We start from the raw sequence: 25,253 nt of genomic DNA, 5'->3' as shown, positions 1-25,253 counted from the left end.
CTAGCATTTCAGTTCCCTATGACCTCGTCTAGCTGGCTGTGGTCGTCTACCAGGCAGTAAGATACAAACCTTTATTCCTAACCAATCTGATCCCTTAGTGGTCCTGCCTGCATGAGTCATCAGTCATCCGTTACCTTACGTTATTGGACGTGGGAGCACTAAGAGACACCCCCAGAAGACTCTCCTCCGGGGTTTGCTATGTGGTCCTTGCAGCGACCCTTTTCCCCTCGATTGTCAGGAGCGCTCAGCCGGCAGGTAAATAACACCCTTCTTGTTGATTCAGTGGCAAGAGGGGCCCCAAATGGCCACGTAGTGATCCCAACTTTGAATTCAATGTAACCAGTGTTGGGTCCCCTGGTGGAAGCTTTCCTCCCTTGGGAAGTTCATGGGAAAAGGATATTGTGCAGAGAAACATCACAAGAGAAATGGAGCGTGTGGAAATTCACAGGCGGAATACATTCATAAGCAGAGTCCCCCAGAGGACCCCACGTGGGGGTGTATGGGTTGGGGGCCCTCACAGGTGTGGACCTATAAAGGGGAAGGAGGAATAGGGGAGGCTGGGTACTGGGGATCGACCGGCTTGGTGGGAACCTGGTCTGCTAAGCCATTTTTCAAAATAACTCTACCCTATTTTTTTTCTAGGTCTTTGTGTCACATGCTATCACCAACAGAGACTCCAGGTCCTGGTTAGGAGCTACTGTTATAGTTCTTGCCTTTGAAGTGGTAAAACCTCTTCTTCCTTTCCCAAATGTACTCGTAGCCAAGATGGTGGCTGAGGTTGGGGTGAGAAAGTAGCTAGAGGGACACTAGTTCAATACCTACTGAATACTGGGTCCCAACGCCCCTGCTCAGTTGTAGAGGGATTTCTCTGCCATGTCTTCTATCTTTGGACTGACTTCCTGACCACCCTTTTTGGCCCCAGGCTGGATCAAGACATCGATGACATGCAAATTATATTTTCGGAAACAAAACCTGGAAGCATGGATCACGTGATAGGCAGAATGACTGTTCCACAGGATTCTGACCGCTTGGGCACCAGCCTTAATGAGCAAGGTGAAAGTCCTGCCTGTCGGTACACATCTGGAGGAATGGGTTCGGACGTGCGGTTGGGGGCACCTCTGAGGGTTAAGAGATGCATACGCAGAATTCCTGCCAGAGTTGATGGGATCAGGGGTGTTTAAATGGGAGAAGAGTTGACAGAGGAAGAACCCAACAAGTGTATTTACCGATTTTAGGGGCTGGCATATAAAAGAGGGATTACAGATTACCAGTGGGTGATAGTTAAAGGGAACAGGTTGTAAGTCAGCTGAGGAATGCATTTCCCCAGACAGAATGGGCTTTTAAGGGACTGAGCTCTTGGTCACTGCAAGAGTTCAATAAGGACTGTCGACAATGAAAGGAAGGATGGGCCCGAAAGAATAAAATCTCCTTCATTCGATCTGACAGGCCTAGAATTGCACACTCGCTGTGCAGGCATAGTTTCTAGATAATGCTGTTGTTTTCTCTTTAGATTTGATACTTCTTAAAAGCATTTGCTTCTGTAGAGAAAACTTTGATACTCCTTAAAGTATTTATTTGCTTTTGTAAAAGGAGTGGCTTCAGGTAATAGGAGAAAATAAATCACACAGCCAAATACACCAAGTTATTACACCTATAAAAGGAAACCTTAACATTTACACATGAAATATCTTACCATTTATTATAATTGTGTACATTAATGAGTTAAGCAAGTATGATTAAAAATTCTAGGCAAATAAAAAGAAGCGAAAGAATTCTGTGCCATTTAAACATGAAAGAGACTTTTTCAGATTGGAGTCAATATCTTGCATGTTGGTTCTAAAACTCTCTTAAAGGCAGAGTGTATCTAGAAGGCAGGGAAGCCAGCCTATCTTGCACCTCTTGATCCTGCCAAGACTCAGGGGTGCTGCCTCCCACCCAAAGGCACGACCTTTCTTTCCCTTTCACTCATTCATTCAGCACCTACGTGTCAGTCCCTACCGTCTTGAGGAAAACCAGCTCATGTTTTGTGCGAGTACATGGCCAGTTTTCCGCTCCACAGCAAATCTGACGCACATCTATGGAAATAAATGGAACATTCCTCTCTGATCATTTGGCAGGAAGAAGAAGTCCACCAGCCAACGTGCACAGGGCTCAGAAACTGGAGAGAGATGGAGAGGCACTTTCTAATTAAACCAAGAGAAAACGCCCTCATTTGTCATCATAAAAACTGTCAGGTTGTCCTTTCGAGGAACTTACACAGCGATGCTGGTCCCAAAGGCAGAGGGGCCCAGTCGAACCTGAGCAGAGCATCAGCTGACTGCATGAATGGGCCTGCATCTGTCCAGCTGGCCAACAGGTATCCCTGTTCCAAGTACCTGGGGTCTCAGTAGTTGCCACTAGCATGGGACAGAGTCTGGACTGGAAAATGGGAGGTCACTGAGGGCCCTGTGCCCAGATCCGCTAGCCTACTGGAGCTTCCCCTGGGTTGACAAGCTCGTCTTTGGGAAGGTCTGTGAGTCAGATCTGTTCCCAGCTGAGAGTATTTCAGTTCAGAAGTGTTTTCATGGAAAAGGGAGGTGAGAGGGCCAGTTTGGCCCTTCTGGTATTTTATGGGGACCCAGGATGCCCAGAGGAGGGGTGCAATTCCCCACCTTCCCCTCTTTGTAAAAGTGTGCGTCCGGGTGTCACCTCCACACAGTGCTTCACATATACTCAGCATTACTGTTACTGGAGAGGGCATGGGTGCTAGAGAGCGTTACATGGGTGCGCTGTGCACAACGCAATGACCGCCTCCCCGAGCCTCAATGTCCTCACTTGCAAACTGCGGAGAAGAACACCCTCTGTACACGATTAGCATGGGGATTAATGCCACCACCTTGTGATAATGCCTGGTACGCAGTAAGGCCTCAAGAGATGTTAGCTGATTTTCTCCCTTCATAATCCTGCTGGAGTCTATAGACCCTACAACTTGCTTTAGGGGATTTCTGTGTAAAGTTTAGGGATCGGACACTGAGGGCAAAGGTATTAATCAGCAAGGTTCAGACACAGATGCCCCTTTGGTCAGTAGCCTCTTAAGAATCACATCCTATAGAATTTAAACCTAACGTGTAAACTTTCTAATACACGTCCACATGCCTGCAGCACAAAACGCAACTACACTGAAAGGTAGGTAGGTAGGAGGTCATTAAAATCTGCTATATAACTCAATCAAAAGCAACTAACTAGTTGTAAACGTATACGGAAAGTTTAAAAAATATATATGGCAAATAGACAAGCTGAACTTTAGCCTATGTCAATCCCTAGCATTCAGCGTCTGCAATTTACCCACCAGGGATCGTCAACAGTCTTTAACCCCTCAGAAGCTTCAGGAGGTCTGCTTCTTCTGTCAAGTTCCAAAGGTACACTCAGAGCTGTGAACCAGAATGTGATTTGCTCTCTGTCCCAAGAGTCAGGATGCACCGCACCCCACGCTCTTGTCCGTGACTATCGTACCAGGCCACCTAAACGCATCAGGAAGCCGACCAGTCTGAGGGAAGCCAAAATGGAATTACTGTTCAATCCTCTTTGCTTGAGCCGGAAGTAACATAATGGATGGGAAGTGCTTTCTAAGCTCTAAAAAGCCACACACACAAGTAATTATCATAACATCATTAAGATATGCTACTGGATGTAAGCAAGTTCAACTTAAGAAGAGCAAAAACGTGAAGCAATCACATGGAGGAGAGAGGAAGTGAGGGAAGAGGAGTCAGCAACTTGGGGCTCGTGGGGACAGTCAAACTTGTCCAGGAGTTATCAGCTTCTTCTTAGCCTGGAGGAGCTAAAAGGAAATAGAAGTATCCATGAGACTGGAAACACACAGCCGATCCAGCGAGCAGTCAGAAGCCCCTGGCGAGGGGGACTGCTCCAGGCACCGGGAGGGACAGGCCGGGTCAATGTCTTCTGGAGAAAAGGCGGAACAGCTTGTGGCTGGTGGAGGGCCCGGTTGGTACCGATCCCCACTGCCTTCAAGGGAGATATTCTGCTCTGTGCTTCTGGCTGAGGAGGGTCACTGGGCCCCGTGAAGCTCAGACACCGGGGTCGATCCCACGGGCTTTCAGCATGCAAACCTGACTTCAGGCAGAGTTCACAATGTGGCCCAGAGGCCGCCCAGGCGCCGGGACAGCACCATCATCTCCCACACACGCCTGCGTATCCTGGCCTTTACCTGCTGCTGCTACCCAGCTGTGCGTCTGTTTCACTGAATGCCTCGGCTGAGGCCTGATCTGCTGCTATATGAGCAATGCTGGAGGCGCCTCGAGGGAATGTGGTAGAGAGCCCCGGACCTGAATCTGAAGTCCTGGGTTGAGGTCCTGACTCTGCCATCTACAAGCCAGGCGTTTCCCCGTGTCCTTTTCCTTTCTAGGTCTTTACTTCCTTGTTCCCAAATGAGGCTAACAACACAGGCCTGGCCAGCATTTCAGGGCAGCTAGGGGGCTTAGCTGAGGTGCTGCATGGAAGGTGCTTCTTGACAGGAAGAGACAATGACTCCTGCAACTTGGAAATGTCCACGGGGAGGGTCTTTATCTGCGCCACCTAAGACTTCAAAGTATCACAAGGCATAGGGACACAAGGACTCGGGGTCCCCTGAACATAAAGGCTAAGAGAGATAGCATTGTCCCAGGTCAAGACTCAGGGAGAGACCAGAGCCCATTTCTGCCCTCTAGTAAGTTCCCAGCACCCACCTAGAAGAGCTTCTCATAGCATTTCCCACAGTGGATGGTGTCGCGGTGAATGAAGATCTGATCCAGAAGCTCACCCATCGGTTTACTGCAGATCCCACACTGGAAGAGAGAACAAGCTAGAGGTTGGCACACAAGCGAAGCAACATAAGCGAGTGGAGCGGGCAGGCTCCAAGCTGATCGCACATCCTGGACTTCGAAGCAGACGATTTAAAAATGGCTAACAGAGACAAAACCCAAACCCAAACAAAAAGAACCTAACAGGCAGAATGATCACACAGCGGTTAGGAGCCCACGTTTCAGAATTGGGCCTGGGTTTGAGCCCTAAATCCACTACTTATTAGCCAGGTGGGCTTGGGTAAGTTACGGAGGCTCCCTGAGCCTCCATTTCCTCAGCTACAGGAGGGCTTTAATTGTGACATTGAAAGTCCAAAAGAAGGTGACATGAAGGCCCACTGAAAGGTAAAGCTATTTCAGCAGTCCAGCCGCTCCGGCGTCTCTCCAGCGAACGTCTAAAGGATGAGAACAGTCAGTCATCTGCAGCAGACCCTCCTGGTACGAGGAGTCAGAGCAGGGTGGCCTGCAGACAGTCTCAACTAAGAGGAGACCAAGAGTCCCCATGTTTCTGAGACTCCAGCTGTCTCCAGGCCCAGCCTGGCTAAGGCTGCTGGCTTCCAGCTGAGAGCAGCGGAGAGCGGCCGCAAGGGTCCCCAAGTCCCTCTGCGGGTTCTCACCAAGCACCTCTCTAGTGGCTCTTTCTTCCGTTTTTCAGTTCCTGTCTCCTGGCCATTTATTTTTTGAATTTTATTTTATGTACATTTTTATACAACAGGCTCTTATTAGTCATGCATTTTACACACTTCGGTGTATACATGTCAATCCCAATCTCCCAATTCATCACACGACCACCCCCCACTGCTTTCCCCGCTTGGGATCCATACGTTTGTGCTCTACATCTGTGTCTCTATTTCTTCCCTGCACACCGGTTCATCTGTACCATTTTTCTAGGTTCCACATATATGCGTTAATATACGATATTTGTTTTTCTCTTTCTGACTTACTTCACTCTGTATGACAGTCTCTAGATTCATCCACGTCTCTACAAATGACCCAATTTCGTTCCTTTTGACGGCTGAGTAATATTCCATTGTATCTATGTACCACTTTTTCTTTATCCATTCGTCTGTCAATGGGCATTTAGGTTGCTTCCATGACCTGGCTATTATAAATAGAGCTGCAATGAACACAGGGGTGCATGTGTCTTTTTGAATTATGGTTTTCTCTGGGTATATGCCCAGTAGTGGGATTGCTGGGTCATATGGTAATTCTATTTTTAGTTTTTTAAGGAACCTCCATACTGGTCTCCATAGTGGCTCTATCAATTTACATCGTCACCAATAGTGGAAGAGGGTTCCCTTTTCTCCACACCCTCTCCAGCATTTATTGTTTATAGATTTTTTTTTTCTCGGTACGCGGGCCTCTCACTGCTGTGGCCTCTCCCGCTGCAGAGCACAGGCTCCGGACATGCAGGCTCAGCGGCCATGGCTCACGGGCCCAGCCGCTCCACGGCATGTGGGATCTTCCCGGACTGGGGCACGAACCCGTGTCCCCTGCACTGGCAGGCGGACTCTCAACCACTGCGCCACCAGGGAAGCCCTGTTTATAGATTTTTTATGATGGTCATTCTGACTGGTGTGAGATGATACCTCATTGTAGTTTTGATTTGCATTTCTGTAATAATTAGTGATGTTGAGCAGCTTTTCATGGGCTTCTTGGCCATCTGTATGTCTTCTTTGGAGAAATGTCTATTTAGGTCTTCTGCCCATTTTTGGATTGGGTTGTTTGTTTTTCTCAATATTGAGCTGCATGAGCTGTTTATATATTTTGGAGATTAATCCTTCATCCGTTGATTCGTTTGCAAATATTTTCTCCCATTCTGAGGGTTGTCTTTTCGTCTTGTTTGTAGTTTCCTTTGCTTTGCAAAAGCTTTTAAGTTTCATTAGGTCCCATTTGTTTATTTTTGTTTTTACTTCCATTTCTCTAGGAGGCGGCTCAAAAAAGATCTTGCTGTGATTTATGTCAAAGAGTGTTCTTCCTATGTTTTCCTCTAAGAGTTTTATAGTGTCTGGTCTTACATTTAGGTCTCTAATCCATTTTGAGGCTATTTTTGTGTATGGTGTTAGGGAGTGTTCTAATTTCATTCTTTTACATGTAGCTGTCCAGTTTTCCCAGCACCACTTACTTAAGAGACTGTCTTTTCTCCATTGAATATCCTTGCCTCCTTTGTCATAGATTAGCTGACCATAGGTGCATAGGTTTATCTCTGGGCCTTCTATCCTGTTCTATTAATCCGTATTTCTGTTTCTGTGCCAGTACCATACTGTCTTGATTACTGTAGCTTTGTAGCACAGTAGGAAGTCAGGGAGTCTGATTCCTCCAGCTCCGTTTTTTTCCCTCAAGACTGCTTTGGCTATTCGGGGTCTTTTGTGTCTCCATACAAATTTTAAGATTTTTTGTTCTAGTTCTGTAAAAAATGCCATTGGTAATTTGATAGGAATTGCATTGAATCTGTAGATTGCTTTGGGTAATATAGTCATCTTCACAATATTAATTCTTCCAATCCAAGGACACGGTATATTTCTCCATTTGTTTGTGTCATCTTTGGTTTCTTTCATCAGTGTCTTACAGTTTTCTGCATACAGGACTTTTGTCTCCTTAGGTAGGTTTATTCCTAGGTATTTTATTCTTTTTGTTGCAATGGTAAATGGGAGTGTTTCCTTCATTTCTCTTTCAGATTTTTCATCATTAGTATATAGGAATGCAAGAGATTTCTGTGCATTAATTTTGTCTCCTGCAACTTTACCAAATTCATTGATTAGCTCTAGCAGTTTTCTGGTGGCATCTTTAGGATTCTCTATGTATAGTATCATGTCATCTGTGAACAGTGACAGTTTTACTTCTTCTTTTCCAATTTGGATTCGTTTTCTTTCTTTTTCTTCTCTGACTGCCATGGCTAGGACTTCCAAAACTATGTTGAATAATAGTGGCGAGAGTGGACATCCTTGTCTTGTTCCTGATCTCAAGAGGAAATGCTTTCAGTTTTTCACCATTGAGAAAAATGTTTGCTGTGGGTTTGTCATATATGGCCTTTATTATGTTGAGGTAGGTTCCCCCTCTATGCTCACTTTCTGGAGAGTTTCTTATCATAAATGGGTGTTGAATTTTGTCAAAAGCTTTTTCTGCATCTATTGAGATGATCATATGGTTTTTCTTCTTCAATTTGTTGATATGGTGTATCACTTTGGTTGATTTGTGTATACTGAACAATCCTTGCATCCCTGGGATAAATCCCACTTGATCATGGTGTATGATCCTTTTAGTCTGTTGTTGGATTCTGTTTGCTAGTATTTTGTTGAGGATTTTTGCATCTATATTCATCAGTGATATTGGTCTGTAATTTTTTTTTGGAGTATCTTTGTCTTGTTTTGGTATCAGGGTGATGGTGGCCTCATAGAATGAGTTTGGGAGTTTTCTTTCACCTGCAATTTTTTGGAAGAGTTTGAGAAAGATGGGTGTCAGCTCTTCTCTAATTGTTTGATAGAATTCACCTGTGAAGCCATCTGGTCCTGGGCTTTTGTTTGTTGGAAGATTTTTAATCACAGTTTCATTACTTGTGAGTGGTCTGTTCATATTTCCTATTTCTTCCTGGTTCAGCCTTGGAAGGTTATACCTTTCTAAGAATTTGTCCATTTCTTCCAGGTTGTCCATTTTATTGGCATATAGTTGTCTGTAGTAATCTCTTATAATCCTTTGTATTTCTGCACTGTTGGTTGTGATTTCTCCTTCTTCATTTCTAATTTTATTGATTTGAGTCCTCTCCCTCTTTTTCTTGATGAGTCTGGCTAATGGTTTAATAATTTTGTTTATCTTCTCAAAGAACCAGCTTTTACTTTTATCAATCTTTGCTAATGTTTTCTTTGTTTCTATTTCATTTATTTCTGCTCTGATCTTTATGATTTCTCTCTTTCTACCAACTTTGGGTTTTGTTTGTTCTCCTTTCCCTAGTTCCTTTAGGTGTAACATTAGATTGTTTATTTGAGATTTTTCTTGTTTCTTGAGGGAGGCTTGTATAGCTATAAACTTCCCTCTTAGAACTGCTTTTGCTGCATCCCATAGGTTTTGGACCATCGTGTTTTCATTATCATTTGTCTCTAGGTATTTTTTGATTTCCTCTTTGACTTCTTTAGTGATCTCTTGGTTATTTAGTAATGTATTGTTTAGCCTCCATGTGTTTGTGCTTTTTACGTTGTTTTCCCTGTAACTGATTTCTAATCACATAGCGTTGTGGTCAGAAAACATGCTTGATATGATTTCAGTTTTCTTAAATTTACTGAGGCTTGATTTGTGACCCAACATGTGATCTACCCTGGAGAATGTTCCATGTGCACTTGAGAAGAAAGTGTAATCTGCGGTTTTTGGATGGAATGTCTTATAAATATCAATTAAATCTATCTGGTCTGTTGTGTCATTTAAAGCTTGTGTTTCCTTATTAATTTTCTGTTTGGATGATCTGTCCACTGATGTTAAGTGAGGTGTTAAAGCCCCCACTATTATGGTGTTACTGTCGATTTCCTCTTTTAGAGCTGTTAGCAGTTGCCTTATGTACGGAGGTGCTATGTTGGGTGCATATATATTTATAATTGTTATATCTTCTTCTTGGATTGATCCCTTGATCATTATGTCGTGTCCTTCTTTGTCTCTTGTAACATTCTTTATTTTAAAGTCTATTTTATCTGATATGAGAATGGCTACTCCAGCTTTCTTTTGATTTCCACTTGCATAGAATATCTTTTTCCATCCCCTCACTTTCAGTCTGAATGTGTCCCTAGGTCTGAAGTGGGTCTCTTGTAGACAGCATATATCTGGGTCTTGTTTTTGTATCCATTCAGCAAGCCCGTGTCTTTTGGCTGGAACATTTAATCCATTCACATTTAAGGTAATTATCGATATGTATGTTCCTATTACCATTTTCTTAATTGTTTTGGGTTTGTTCTTACAGGTCCTTTTCTCCTCTTGTGTTTCCCACTTAGAGAAGTTCCTTTAGCATTTGTTGTAGAGCTGGTTTGGTGGTGCTGACTTCTCTTAGCTTTTGCTTGTCTGTAAAGCTTTTGATTTCTCCATCGAATCTGATGATATACTTGCCGGGCAGAGTAATCTTGGTTGTAGGTTCTTCCCTTTCATCACTTTAAGTATATCATGCCACTCCCTTCTGGCTTGTAGAGTTTCTGCTGAGAAATCAGCTGTTAACCTTGTGGGAGTTCCTCTGTATGTTATTTGTCGTTTTTCCCTTGCTGCTTTCAATAATTCTTCTTTGTCTTTTTCTCGGCATGTTTCTCATTGGGTTTAACCTGTATGGGACTCTCTGCATTTCCTGGACTTGGGTGGCTATTTCCTTTCCCATGTTAGGGAATTTTTTTTTTCTGCTTTAAAATACACTCTTTATTTTTTTCAATTATAAAAATAATACATTATCTAAACAGATAGCTTAGGAAGCACAAAAATCCACCCAGGTAAACGACAACAAAAGCCCCTCCATCCCACCAGCCCGAGATAAGCGCTGCTGGTGTCTGTGACGAAGGCGCACCTGAGGCCGTGCACCGTGTACAGATGATGCCTTTTAAGTCCGGGCAGAAGACAGAAGAACTCACACTAGAAGGAAGCTGCATGCAGTAAGGCTCCAAAGTTTCTGCACGTAGAATGGTGGCCTTAAAGTCTCCTCCCCTTGACCATTTTTGATGCTGCAGAGCCCCACCCACCTGGGGACACAGGAAGAGCTCGTCCCGGCTTCCTGGGGACAAGGCTGGCCTCTGCTCCTCTCAGCCAGACGCCCATGTCCATGGTGACATGAGATGCCCCAGGGCTCCACGGGGCATAGCGAGGACCTGCGGGTAGGGACCCCGAGACTGTGGGTGCGACTGTGCATTCCAGAGCGGGCACCAGGAGACAGGGCTGGAGTCCCAGTTCTGCCGCCCACTGCCCTTGGACCAGGCAGTCTCTTGGGCCTCAGTTTCCTTGTCTATAAAATGGGAATAACGCCTACCTCATGGGCTCCTGAAGGGACTAAATAAAACATGAGAAGCAGGTCACAGCACTGGTACATCTCAAGGGTCAATAAATGTCCAGTACCCATCACTCCTTCCCATTAACCTGCTTTGTGTCAACCCTGTGGCTCTCATTTTTTAAAAAACCGTCCCTCTGAGCGCTGACCAAAGCCCGGGGGGGTAAAGGCGAGGTTTATCATATCCAGAGCCAACCCAAGTCTAGATCCAGCCAGGCCTGCCAGATGACGAGAACCCGTGAGCCTGGGGCCTGGACCCTGGACCAGAGAAGAGCAGCCCGGTGAGGACTCTGCCAGGGCCACGTTCATGCTGCAGAGCAGACAGGGCCCAACAAAGGACGGGCCTATGCGGAGGGGCCCCGTGGGGGGCATCGAGGCCACCCGGCAGACCTCGGGGGAAGGAAGCCCTTTCAGCGGCCAAGCTGGAACCCTCCCTGCAAAACAATGAATCCCCCATCATTGTTTTGCCCTTAATCACATTTTTAAACACTTAACATATGAACATCTGTTCCCTGACGTTTCATCTTTGTGCGTCTGTCATCCTCAAGATGAAAGTCTGGAACCTTCTGCACTAATTTTAAAGTCGGGCTGGATGTTTAGTAATGAACAAAGCTGCTTAAATTTCCCTCTAATTCTGTCTAAGTCTTCATGAAGTTTATCATAAGTAGGGTCATCATAAGGGAATTTCTGAATCATTCCAATCAACGATTCTAAGACCTTCATCTCTTTGCTGTCTTTCTCAGTGGCCCGGCCGTTTAGGAGACATCTCCACGCAAAAGCAAAACCTTGGTAGCACCCGATCTCAGATCCGATTTTAGCTCCATGTAACATGCCATACTGTCTTCCTTCAATCATACCCAAAATACTTCCTTCTTCATAGCCTTCCTGATAACCTTCCCCATGAAACTGGGCTTTCCATCACATCTCAGGAGACTAGCAAGGAGAAACGTCATCAGATGATCACAAAATGTACCGTGACTGTGGCTCTAACTTTGAAGGCCCAGCTGTGTAATTGGCACCATCATAACCTCTCATCCGCCATCACGATGGCGTCGAACATGTCCTGACTCCCGGCCATGGTGGCAGCCAGCCCACCCCCAACCCCCACCCCCTCAAGCTCCGGCGCCACGCACTGCGGCCGCAGACCCACGAGCCTCGGGCACGGACGCCGGGAAGTTTTTGACTATAATTTCTTCAAGTATTTTCTCCGGTCCTTTCTCTCTCTCTTGTCCTTTTGGGACCCCTATAATGCGAATGTTGTTGCGTTTAGTGTTGTCCCAGAGGTCTCTTAGGCTGTCTTCATTTCTTTTCATTCTTTTTTCTTTATTTTCTTCCGTGGCAGTGAATTCCACCATTCTGTCTTCCAGGTCACTTATCCATTCTTCTGCCTCAGTTATTCTGCTATTGATTCCTTCTAGTGTAGTTTTCATTTCCGTTACTGTAATGTTCATCTCTGTTTGTTTGTCCTTTAATTCTTCTAGGTCTTTGTTAAACATTTCTTGCATCTTCTTGATCTTTGCCTCCATTCTTTTTCCGAGGTCCTGGATCATCTTCCCTATCATTATTCTGAATTCTTTTTCTGGAAGGTTGCCTATCTCCACTTCATTCAGTTGCTTTTCTGGGGTTTTATCTTGTTCCTTCATCTGGTACATAGCCCTCAGCCTTTTCATCTTGTCTGTCTTTCCGTGAATGTGGTTTCTGTCCCACAGGCTGCAGGACTGTAGTTCTTCTTGCTTCTGCTGTCTGCCCTCTGGTGGATGAGGCTATCCTCCTGGCCATTTTTTCACTGTAAATTTATCAGCCCTCTGTGATTCTAGTTACTGTAGACCAGGACTTGAACCTCAACTTAGCCAGCTAATGGTGCTGATCCATTTAGGGGGTCACCTCTGGGAACACAGGAAAAAAATCAACAATCTGGGCTTGCAACATTCCTCACACTGCGGAGAACAGGGACCCTAAAAGGTTGTTGTGATGCTGTGGCCATAAATGTCTGCTCTTTCTTCCTAAATATAACAAAACAAACTAGTATTCCATTTTATTTATTTATTTTAGTATTTATTTATTTTAATGTTCATTTATTTATTTATTTTGGCTGCACCAGGTCTTAGTTGTGGCACGCAGGATCTTTAGTTGCGGCATGCGGACTCTTAGTTGTGGCATGCGGACTCTTAGCTAAGGCATGCATGAGGGATCTAGTTCCCTGACCAGGGATTGAACTGGGGCCCCCTGCATTGGGAGCGCGGAGGCTTACCCACTGGACCAGCAGGGAAGTCCCCTACAAACTAGTATTTTAAAATGTTATGTCAATCTAACAAAGGTAAGATAAACCTACAGTTAAGGATAGTGACAGATTAGTTTATACAAATGAACTTGAGCAATGGAATGGCATATCCTGGGAGGCTGCAGGGTGTAGCTGAGACAACACTGGCTCTGATATCGGAACCGGGATTTCCACCCTCGGTTCTGAGCAGCTGTGTGATCTTACGAAAACAATATCCTCTTCACCTCTGTGCTCATGGACCCCAGGGGTGGCTCTCAGGCACCCTGCCCACATTCCAAGAATTCCCCAAGAATATCAGGCCTATTTTGCCACAACTCCAAGTTCCCCAGCCCTGTGTGAGCTCCAATCAGGCAAGTTTAAAATAAAATCCCTGCCGTTCTGTGCCTCGTCCTCCCAGGCCTGCCAGCCTCCTGCCTGCCTCTTCATCCCTATTCCCTCTGTACGCACGATGGAGACCTGTTTAGCCACCTGGAAAATACCCTTGGACGCCTCTTCACCTCTGACTCTGGACCCACCTCCCTCACAAAGCCTTCCTGAGACCCCAACCCACTCCAACTGCACCCTTAACCCAACACTTGGCTCTGTGAGACCAAATGTGCCCAGAGTTGCTTAGGTCTGAGACTCCCGTAATTTTGCTCTCTGTTTAACGGGGTGCCCTGTAATTAATGTATATAACCAAAAATTGACAAAATATTCTAGATCTCTAGAAGTTACTTATCTTGGGTACCTGACACGTTGTACCCTTTGACCAGCACCTCCCCATTTCCCCCTCCCCAGCCCCTGGCAACCACCCTTCTACTCTCTTCTATGGGTTTGGCTGTTCTAGATTCCTCACATAAGTGGTACTAGGTAGTATTTGTCCTTCTGTGTCTGGCTTCCTTCACTTAGCACAGTGTCCTCCACGTTCATCCATGTTGTTGCACATGGCAGGATTTCCTTCTTTCTTTAAAGGCTGAATAATATCCCCTTTTGTGCATATACCACATTTTATTTTTTTAATGTATTTTTGGCTGCGTCGGGTCTTCGTTGCTGCGCATGGGCTTTCTCTAGTTGTGCAGGTGGGGGCTGCTCTTCATTGCAGTGCATGGGCTTCTCATTGCAGTGGCTTATCTTGTCGCGGAGCACAGGCCCTAGGTGCACGGGCTTCAGTAGTTGTGGCACGTGGGCTCAGTAGTTGTGGCTCGTGGGGCTCTAGGGCACAGGCTCAGTAGTTGTGGTGCACGGGCTTAGTGGTTCCGTGGCATGTGGGACCTTCCCGGACCAGGGCTCGAACCCGTGTCCCCTGCATTGGCAGGCGGATTCTTAACCACTGTGCCACCAGGGAAGTCCCTATATACCACATTTTCTTCAGCCATTCATCAGGCAACGCACAATCAGGTTGCTTCCATGTTTTGGCTATTGTTAACAATGCTGCAATGAACAGAGAATACAGACACCTCTTTGAGATCCTGATTTCAATTCCTTTGTGTATATACACAGAAGTGGGATTGCTGGATCATCTGGTAGCTCTATTTCTAATTTTTTGCCTGGCTTTGGTGTCAGGATAATGCTAACTTCATAAAATGAGTTTGGAAGTGTTCTTTCTTCCATTTCTGGAAGGGTATAAAAAGGATTGGTATTAATTTTTCTTTAAATGTTTGGTAGACTTGCCTGTGAAGACCCAGCCTTGAGTTTTTCTTTGTTGAGAGGTGTTTGGTTACTGAGTCAATCTTCTTATTTATTATTCGTCTGTTCAAGCTTCCAATTTCTTCTTGGTTCTGTCTTGGTAGGTTGTATGTTTCTAAGGATTTATCCACCTCTTCTAGGGTGTCCAATTTATTGGTATGTAATTGTTCATAATAGTTTCTAATAAGTTTTCATGTAAGTCCAGGAATCAGGGAAACAGAATGTTCTTTGCCAAACGACATGTCACAGTCTCTCCCTGCAGCACTCCTGAGTCAATTCTGGATCCACGCAGATGGAAGAGCTTCCCACCACGTGGCCTCTTGTTCCCTTCCTCCAATGTTCTGGGCCCCTCTCTACCTCGGCCACTGCTCTGGCCAGACTCCATGTGGACAAGCAGCCTCAGCATTGCCTGGAAACTTGTTAGAGAGGCCAATTCTCAGGTCCCACCCAGACGTACTGAGTTAGATACTGGGCTGGGGCCCAGCACTCTGTGTCTTAACAAGCCCTTCAGGGGCTGGTCAAGTGTGAGATGCACACTCCAGAGTGAGAACTGCTGCTCTAGATCTCGTTACAACTCCAGCTTGACTTCCATGTCCTCCGGCTTATTTGGCTGGCCTCTGCCACCGCTGGAGCCTCCATTACTGGACCAGCTCACCGCCTCACTGTTACTGTTCCGTTGCACACAGACCAAACCCTGCCAACTCACCTGGCATAATCTCCGCCCCAGTAAATGCAACTGCCCCTGCTTCACCCTTGTGGCTGAGCCTGGCTAGGGAACAACACAGTACATGCTGACCGGTCTCCATAGGAACGAACGAGCCCTCCCTTCAAGCGGGCTCTGCACAGCCCATCCACCCTCCCTGTCTCTGAGACAACATTTCACAGACTCCCCTTTCTTCTCGAGTGTCCAACACCCCTTGCCCACCCTCACTCATAGATGATCATGTTTTCTAATCGACTGAGAAAACAGAAGCAAGTACTGAAGTTCTTCATTCTTCCACCAGCCAACTTGGGAACCTCTCTGTATGTGACGCAGAGATTTGGCCTTTCCTATTCCTGCCATGTGTCAACTGGTACCCATCTTTCTCTCCTACAGACGTACATCATGATCACCATCAACATCTCTTTCTCCTGTGTCATCAGTGTCTGCTCACTACTGTATCGCTCCCATCTGCACCAACCCATGCCTGGCACCTCTGCCCCACTGTCTGCTTGCACTGCTCCCTTACAAAGCCAACCCATCAGGAGAGTCTTCCAGGCTCACTCTGTCCATTTCCACATGAGCCCACTCCAGTCAACCTTCTATCCCCCTCACTCCAGCAAAACTGCTCCAACTGAGGTCACAGATGACCACCATGCTGCAACATTCAAGGTCAGTTCTCAGGCTTCATCCCATTTGATCTCTCGGCAACCACTGACAGGGTGACCAATGCAGTCTTCGGAGAAACTGTGTCACTTGGGGCATTGCACTCTGTGTTACTTCTCACCCTCCTCTGTGGACCCCCTCCTCTTCCCAACCTCTAAATGCTAGAAAGCCACAAGGCTCAGCGTCAGCCCCCCTCTCCACCCACTCACACCTTAGGTGATTTCATCAGGTCAGGGACGGCTCAGGGAAAAAGCATGCCCTGCGGACTCCCAGCTCCAGCCTTACCCTGGAACACAAACTCACATATCCAAACGACCATGTGAGCTCCTCACATAGCTCTCACTGAGGCATCTTCAATTTCACTCATCTCTGCCTTCCCTCTGCTCAAACCTGCTCCCCTCTAGTCCTTCCCTTCTCGGTAAAAGGTGCCACCATCCTTTCAGCTAATGGCCTGGGCCCCAAACTTTGCAATCTCCTTTGACTCCTCTCATTTTCTCATAGCCACAACCTACCAGCTCTATTTTCAAACAGTATCCCCGATCCAGGCACCATCCTGACATGTCCCCTGCCAACTCCCTAATCAAGTGACTGCTTTCTCTAGCTTGATCTACTGCAGCAGTTTCCTAACTGATCTCCCTTTTCCCATTCCTGCCCCTCTACATTCGCTCCTTCACCTAGCAGTCAGAGGGATCCTTTGAAAAGCATGAGTCAGACCCTGTCTCTCCACGACCCAAACCATCCAGTAGGTTCCAACTGCGTTCAGAATAAAACCCAAAGTCTCTCTGTGTCCTGAAAGGCCTGCATGATCCAGTTCTTAGCCATCCTTTAGACTTTATCTCCTACCACTCACCCCTCACTCATGTCATTCCAGCCACGCGAGCTAAACTACTCCATGCTGCTGCCCCAGGGCCTATGCACTTGTTGGCTGTCTGCTGGGAACAGTCTTTCCCCAGAAGAATGCTTTTGTTTCCCTCAAAGTATTAAGCACATAGTACTCCTTTTGACTTGGGAGCCCATTCAGCTCCCAGTTCTGCACAGCCTTTGAGATGGAGCACATTCATACAGAGATAAAGCCTTCTCCACACTCTCTGCACCCATAAAGGCTCCCCAGCTCTGGATGACGTTCTCAGCAACACCACCTGTCTTCCTTACCTTAAAGCAATAGTCATGGCAGCAAAGGCCGAGATGTTCCAAGGTAATCTTTGGACAGTCTCCGATCTCCTGGTTGCAGTAAGTACAGACCCCTCCACTTGTTCTGGGAAATGAAAAACAAGAATCCGCGGTCAGGCTGGTACGCAGACTATTGCTGTGACGCAGCCAGGTCCTGTGGTCTGACGTAGCCAGGCTTAGGCTGCTGCCAGGATTCCCAGCCTGCCATCTTTTCCTGTGCTGTGAACTGGCCACATAGCCTTGGGCCAGACTGGACCGCAGCCCACTGTAGACCGTCACACTGTTTCCAGAAACCAGTCCTGTGTCTTCACCCTACTCTCTATCGTATGTTTGGACACCACGATCTGATTCTTATTCCAGGCAGCTTGCTTGCTTCTGTCCCTCTGCCTAGCATATCTGCTTGGGGGGCTGTTCCCACCTAGAATAGGAAGACATACGTCTTCTCCTACAGGAGACACGTCTCTGTATGCTCCACCTGGCCCCTTGTCTTGATGGCCCTTCTCTTCATGCCTGGGAGCACTGAGTCCTACCTGGAGTACCACAGAGGCAGCATGGGTCCAAGGACTATCACAAAATCAGTGCGGCTGTAGAGCCTGCTGGGATCTCATACTGAAGTCCTAGACACCGACTTGTAGATTGAGTATCTCCCCAGTTCCAGGATCCCTGACTTTGTTCCTCAAGTCACCCCCTGGTTTTCCTCCTCAGACAGAACCTGTCAAAAGTCCCTGCCTGCCTTGCTGCTGGTCCAGGGCTCGGGCTCTTGACAGTGTTGCCCTCGTCACAGCCCTGTTCCTCCCTCCTATTTTGCGACCACCAGTCCCAGCCCACAGTTAGTCAGATGGCAGAGTGGAAACACCCCTTACCTGGGAGTACTCAGGGCCCTGGGGTTTAGCCCTAGCTCTGCCACTAACTCACTGTTTTTGCCCTTTGGTCTTAGCTGGATTCAAAGGCTTTCATTGCCACAAGTGTGACAGCCTGATGAGGGAAGCAGTGCCCTATGCTGTGGTGTGACACATCCCATCTGGAAGTGGACCAGAAGTAGCAAAGCGGCAGACAAAAGCAAATGGACTTTCAGCGTGTAAATCTCCCTCACCTGCTTCTCCTTCTGGAGACCTGTGAGCTCCCTGGTAACACAGCAGACTTACCTCTCAGAGTATGGAGTACTGTCATGTGGGAGTTTCTTCTCCATGTTGTGTGAGTCCTCAATGCTGCTGACGCTGCAGGGAGTGTGATGGGAGAGAGGAGAGCAGTCATGAGTGGAGAATGCTTTTCTGATTAACACATGACTCTGCATGACCAGCCATCATCTGTTATGCCAAATGAACTTGGTGCCAACGAGGCATAATTCTCTGGGGGCAAAGAAGACCTGCTGTGGTGAGGAGATGAGAAGGGGGTGGCTAGGGTTCTGGAGAACTGTCAGTTTCACGGACCAGTGGGAAAGGACCATGGCTTTTCTCCCCACATACGGCCCTCGGTTATAATGTGACAATCGCCAGGGGCCCACTCACTGCAGGAATCAACTAAGAATGGGAACAAAAAAAACAAGGAAACATTCCAACATAATACTGTGCTGGGTTACACAGTGGAATTAGGGGTGATTTTTAATTTGTTTTTCTCCTTTTCGCATCTTCATTTTTCAATAATATGACTTTTTATAATAAAAAATAATGATCAAAAAAACTATTTCCAGGGAAGGGCAACTAGCTACAAGCTCTGGGATATGGCTTAGTGAAGCTGTCATGCTAACAGGAGCTGTGTGATGACCTTCTGAGGTTAAGTGACCTGCCTAAGGTCATGCTTGGAGTAAGGGGTGAGCCAGAATTTCAGCCCAGCTTCTGATTTCTTTTGAGATTTAAGCTTACCTCTAAGCCTCCTGGAAGGTAAAGCAAAAGGCGAAAACACGCTGGACTACACAACTCTAAGTGCCCCATTAAACAAAATACTGGTGGGACTGGAAGAAGAAAAACCAGGAGATGGACAGAGTTCATAGGGGCAAACGCTAGATGGCGCCACAGCAAGGGGACTTCCCTGGCGGTCCAGTGGTTAAGACTCCGAGCTTCCACTGCAGGGGGCACAGGTTCGATCCTTGGCTAGGGAACTAATAAGAGCCCACATGCTGCGTGGCATGTCAAAAAAAAACCCCAAACAAACAACCAAAAACAAAAAACCACCTCCCTGAAAAAAGCTACAGAGACAGAAAATAGTGGTGGCCAGGGGCTGTGGCTTGTGGTGCTGGGGGCGCTGCTAATGGGTCTGGGGTTCCCTTTTTGTGTGATAAAAACGTCCTATTGGATGGTGGTGATGATTGCACAACATTGTAAATATACCAAAAACCACTGGACTGTACACTTTAAAGAGTGAATTTTATGATATATTAATTATATCTCAATAAAGCTACTAGGAAAAATCACTCTAAGGAGTTACAAGTGAAGAAGCTGAGGCTCATAAAGGTTGAGTGTCTTCTCCAAAATGACCCAACAAATGGGGGCTGAGCAGACACTTGAATTTGACCCCTACGCCCATGATCATCATTCCGCAGCAGCAGTGAAAGCTGGTCTGGAGTCCCCAGAGGCCCAATCCTGAAATAAGGCCAGGATGCACCTCTCTGTTACTAAAATCCTCGCCCTAGCAGTGGGGTGATGGACGTGTCATAAAAAAAAAATCCCAGGAATACACTGTCTCAGTGTGGGTTAGTTTTCAGCTGAGGTGGCATCCGGAAGCAAGCAATGTGTGTTCAGATGAGGCAACCTGGCATGCTGGAAGGAGCGTGCGAGCTGAAGAGAGGAGCCCTGAGTTCTGGAACAGGATGGAATTAACTAGATGGTTCTTAGGGGCCTCACCAGCTCTGTCATGAGTGATGCTCTCAGGATTTCACAAAAGAAAGCCTGTAGTCTACCGAGAAACAAATACAGGCAGAAACGGCTGCTGCTGGAGGTGGAGTGTAGGATGAGTTAATGACAAAAGGGGAGTGCAAAGGCACCGAGTCAGGCAGAACGTCTGGAAACGCATAAATCTTGTCCGTGAGCAATTAAATCATCTACCTATTCAATAAATGATTACACAGAAAGTACTCTGGGTGAAGTACTTAATGAGGTACTGGGGATGCAGGAATGAGGACAACACAGGGCCTGGCAGGAGAAGGCCGTGACATGGAAAGATCTGGGACTTCTCACCTGCTGTAGAATGAAGACAGTGGCTTCCCGGAAGATACCTCACCAGCATTCACGTACTCCTTCATAAAGAGAATCCCTTTGCTGTAGAAAAAAACCACAGCAGAACTGAAAGAGGTATACTGGAAGATTCCAGGGGACTGGGCCTGACCCAAAGCAGGGGTCCAGGACAGGAAGGACCCCCATTTTGTTTGAAGGAAGTGCAGGAGCTCATGGGAATGCCTGGGCGCAGAGGCGCTGGTGCTGTAGCCCCCGGCGGGCAGCAGAAGCAGGGAACAGGAGCTGCTAGGCTGCTGAGCCCACTGTGGACTCGGGCTGAACTCAAAGCCCATGACTACAGCCTGCTGTGTGTGGATGTGAGAGCGCTAGAAAGACGCTCCCCGCAGCCAGTGGTGGGACGCTACCCTCCTGAGACCTCAGTCCAGTGGACTTTCCATTCTCCTCTCTGACCTCATTTTGTTTCCCTTCTGCCTGGGACCGAGATCACCTCTAAGCCTCATCTTACACTGTCAAAGATCCAGCAGCAGTCCAACCTCTCCCTTCCCACTCTTGGAGCTCCAGGGTGAGCTCAGGAAGTTGCCTCACCCTGGACAAGCCCCTGGCAACTTTGGGAACAAGGTCTACCTCTCGATGGGCTCACCATGACACCAAATTTGGCCCCATTTTCATGCTCTGCACTCCAGCCTGCTGGCTTGATGGCAGTAGGCGCTCCTCTGATCTCTCCTACACACACACACACACACACACACACACACACACACACACACACAGTTCACTCAGCCTCCTTGTAATGGCTCCCTTCCTGCACTCTAAGATGGCAGGTGAGGACAGAAGCTCAGGTGAGGCAGTGGTTATGCGCCTCTTCTCACAACAGATAACGTGAGAGAGACAGACATAGGCCCTGACCTCAAAGGGATTTCTTTGGACTTCACAAGCATGTTCCCCAAGAAACATTAGCAAGGTCCAAAGGATGGCAGAGCCCTAGGAAGTGCTACCTCAGCTTCTCATTGGGAGACTGTTCAGGCCCACACACAGGAGTTTATATTAGGGGAACTTGGGCTACGCTCTGTGGCCCCTCGACCAATGGGCTGCTGAGAATTGGAGTAGGTACTAGAGCTAATATCAGGGAAGTAACGTGGGTCAAAAGCCGAGTCCTTTAGCTCCAGGGAGGAAATAGCCCACAGAACATCTCCCAGATTGTCCCTTCTTACCTGGTTGAGTTAGACTCCAATTCACTTGGGGAGCCTGGCACGTAAACCTGAGGCTGCTCAGAGGTGGCAGTGACAGTAACGGTGACCATACAGCTTGAGGGGTTCCTCGCCCTGAAAGAAGTGGAGGGAGCAGCAAGGGTGTCGACACTGAGAGCTGGTGCCTTCCAGGGTCCAGCAGGGTTATCAGGGGCTAATGCCGAGACGGCCACTTCAAAGAGTTTAAAAGAACACTGACACTTTTCAAATAACCCTTGAAAATCACTCAGCTGTTTGTTCCTTGAGGCTCCTGAGATCAATGGGTAGAAGTACTCATTTTATAGATGAGAAAACCCAGGCTATGTGACCCAGGTTACATTGTAAGTTGGTGGCAAAACCCCAGCCTTCCAGTGTGTGCCCAGAACTATCCCTGCAGCCAAGGGCCTTGGCCCATGACTCACTTGGTTACAGCAGAGCTATGGGGCTAGCAAGGGCTTGACAGACACAGCCTCGCTCACCTCCTCAGTGGGTGGGGCAGCCCCTTCCTGGAATGAGCTCCCTGCCCCCAACCTCCAGTGAAGTTTCTGGAGAGCACAAGGCTGAGGGAGGGTAGAGAACAATCATGACAGCACCTGCCCAGCTTCCCAGCCTCATCTTCCCAGACCACGTCACGCGGACCTGATCGCTCTCGTACCTTTGCACGTGACACTACTTTCTCCTCGGGGAAGCCATTCCCAGAGTACCTGCCCTGTCACCCCAGGCTGGGTGAGGTACCCTGCCTCAATGTGCCCAGTCACCCTGTGCCTAGTCCTATGTCACTCTAGGACACAGGAATGCACCATGCAGACTGAAGGAGGTGGACGGGCTGGGAGGGGAGGCCCAATGGGAACGTGGAGAGACAGACGGGGGATAAAGTACAGGACCAGACAGTCAGAAGACGACTGAGTACAAGGGGAAGGAAACAGCATCCACTTCTGACTGAACAGCTATAGCAAGTGTCTGGCATCCTCTGACCCATACACAGCATGATGGTCGAGGGGACAGAAGAGCTGAGGGGGCAAGGAGGCCTGAAGCACAAGGAGAAGCCGGCTTATCAAAACTGGAGGGGCAGCGGATGGGCTTCCCTGGTGGCGCAGTGGTTGAGAGTCCGCCTGCCGATGCAGGGGACGCGGGTTCGTGCCCCAGTCTGGGAGGATCCCACGTGCCGCGGAGCGGCTGGGCCCGTGAGCCATGGCCGCTGAGCCTGCGCGTCCGGAGCCTGTGCTCCGCAACGGGAGAGGCCACAACAGTGAGAGGCCCGCGTACCGCAAAAAAATAAAATAAAAAGAAAAAAAAATGGAGAGGCAGCGGATATAGCACAGTGATTAGCAATACAGGCTCTGGGCTGACTGCCGGGGTTCTAATCCCTGTTAGGCCACTGCCTGGCTGGGTGGCTACTGGCCAGCTATTCAACGTCCCTCCGCCTCAGCCTCCCAACCATAGAACAGATATAGTAACAGCACCTCTCTCATAGGGTTGGTGTGAGAACTAAATGAGTGAGGACACATAAGGCATGAGAAGGAGGCCTGCACGTTCTCAGCACGCAGCAAATACTAATGGTTCCTTCCGTGGTGTTACTGCTGTGGTATTTGTCTGCTTCCTGAGGGCGTGCTTGGGGGCCTGGCCATCGCGTTCAGTGTGTGTATGGCCGCTACCTACAACTGGTTCATACGAAGTACTTGTATATCGTCTCTGGGTTATTCCCAAACTCATGACCACTTTGGGCAAAGATCTCCGTAGAGCTAAGAGAACACTGAAATGGTACCATACAAGGCACAGCTTAGAAATCCTCCAGCCCCACGAACGGCAAAGCACCCCGTATCCTTCTGCCAAGCCAGGTCTTCACGCTCCTTGTGGCTACCAGATAGCAGGTTCTCTGGGCGCCTTCTCTCCGGCAGGTTTGGTGTAACAGATTTGGTGCTGTCAGCCTCCCATGGGCTCCTAGCCCACCACACCTGCAGAAGGTAGCTGGCATGCCTGGCGTGTTAGGGTTTGCTCTGGCCTACGGGCCCTGACAAAAGTCAGGTTCAGGCAGCTAGGAGTCCAGCACAGAGTGGCCCTTACCTGCTGGCCTGGTTGTCCACTTCCAGGTGCTGGTCAGGATTCCTGGGGCTGTTCTGCTGCTCGGGGCTGCTGGGGTCTGCCGGCTTATGGGTGGGTGCAGCTGGGTCTCCCCGGTCATCTTGCTGGGCTCCAGGCCTCCCCTGCCAGGCGTCTCCCACCTGGGTGACCACATTCTCCTCCTCAAAATCAGCCGAGGTACTGAGGGAGAATAAGCCTTTGGTTACCGACTACACACCGATATCCCCTCCCGTGGCCATAGCAGGCTCCTCTCCCAGGAGGTGGGGCAGACAGGAGCCCGGCATGGCCCCCACCTCGGGGAGAGCTCGTGTCTTCCTCAGGGGGACCCCAGCGCCGCTGCTCCCCTCCCACCAACAACGGCTGTCCCCACGTGTATTACACGAAGCCTGAGCCCAGATGCATTTGTCACGCCCTCAGTCCAGCAAGCGGGGAGCGCCTTCCCTGCTGTCCTTGGCATCAAGCTCTTTGGGAGCTCTTCCTTCCTTCCTGGCCTCACATCACAGCTACCCCTGCACATCCCTGCCATCACCATCCCCACCCTGAGGTGCTTTGGAGGGCCTTGTTCTCAGTGCTGCCGCCTTCTCCACGTCCCGTGGGACGGCGCTGCTGCCTGGTGGCCTCAAGCACCCAAGATGTCATATGCCCACTGGCCGGGGCCAAGACTCAGTGAGATTATCGAGAACATGATGAGGATCTAGTTCACCATCACCTCGATCCTGGCCCAGCCCGAACTCAACCCTCCTAACAGCATCTTAGCACAAGATCACACCACCAGCCACCTCCAGCCCCGGGGCTCTATTCATGGAAGTGAATCCCCTAGTAGGCAGGCAGGCTCGCTGCCTTCAAGCTGGAATAACAAGGGGAGTGGAGCTCACACCTTTCGGAGGGTACGCTCTCCTCAGATAGTGCCAGCCCCTTACCCCAGAGTGCCCGGACACACCCACCCCACCCTGCCTGGGACATACAGGCTGGAGCTAAAGGCAAACCAAGAAGGCCTTAAGAGTTTGCTTCCCAATTCTGGAAGCCCTGAGCTAGCTTTACCATGGACTTAATCGGAGTCCTGTATCAACCCATATCCCCTACAGAATTACGGTAACAGAAGTTATCCTCACCAAGTCTGTGAATAAAGCCAAGATTCTCAGCAAAGAGCAATTTGGATGTCCACTGCGACACATGGACAAGTGGATGAATAAGGCTCCTTCACCCTAGGCCTCAGAGCAGACTCACTACAATTCTAGGCGGTATAACCCACCTAACCCATAACAAGGAAATCTTAGTAGAACAGTCACAGGAAGTCTTGCTGAGCAGTGTAGCAACCCAGAGGTCTTCCAGGCCCCTAATGAATTGCCTGGAAGTCAATTAGAGATAGGGAAGGTAATACTTGTGGCTGTGACCAGACCAAAGATCCAGAAACCTAACACAGCCACTGACAATTCTGGACACAATCACACTCTCTA

The 25,253-nt window shown here is 48.2% G+C and overlaps 2 protein-coding genes across 3 annotated transcripts in view; both read right to left on the bottom strand.

The window, feature by feature from the left end:
- Positions 1-1,488: 1,488 nt before the first annotated feature.
- The window catches only part of ZNF185 (zinc finger protein 185 with LIM domain), a 58,220-nt gene continuing 34,455 nt past the window's right edge, over positions 1,489-25,253 (bottom strand). For both annotated transcript variants that reach the window (XM_079910681.1, XM_079910682.1), the window contains exons 17-23: positions 23,779-23,976; positions 21,700-21,810; positions 20,492-20,572; positions 18,464-18,535; positions 17,301-17,403; positions 4,722-4,820; positions 1,489-3,817 (exon numbers count right to left, since the gene is read on the bottom strand). In XM_079910681.1, the coding sequence (XP_079766807.1) occupies positions 4,722-4,820; positions 17,301-17,403; positions 18,464-18,535; positions 20,492-20,572; positions 21,700-21,810; positions 23,779-23,976 (664 nt within the window). In that variant the 3' untranslated portion in view covers positions 1,489-3,817. The remainder of the gene's footprint in view (positions 3,818-4,721; positions 4,821-17,300; positions 17,404-18,463; positions 18,536-20,491; positions 20,573-21,699; positions 21,811-23,778; positions 23,977-25,253) is intronic.
- LOC307180203 (protein LTO1 homolog) lies at positions 11,380-11,914 on the bottom strand (the record flags this gene model as incomplete). Its single annotated transcript, XM_079910321.1, has 2 exons — positions 11,380-11,742; positions 11,864-11,914. 2 exons carry the CDS (start codon positions 11,912-11,914, stop codon positions 11,380-11,382), a joined length of 414 nt encoding a protein of 137 aa, XP_079766447.1.

This window comes from Stenella coeruleoalba (assembly GCF_951394435.1).
Source record: "Stenella coeruleoalba genome assembly, chromosome: X".
Lineage (NCBI taxonomy): Eukaryota > Metazoa > Chordata > Mammalia > Artiodactyla > Delphinidae > Stenella > Stenella coeruleoalba.
The sequence above is the reverse complement of the archived record's forward strand: the minus strand, read 5'-3'. Positions and strand labels throughout refer to the sequence as shown.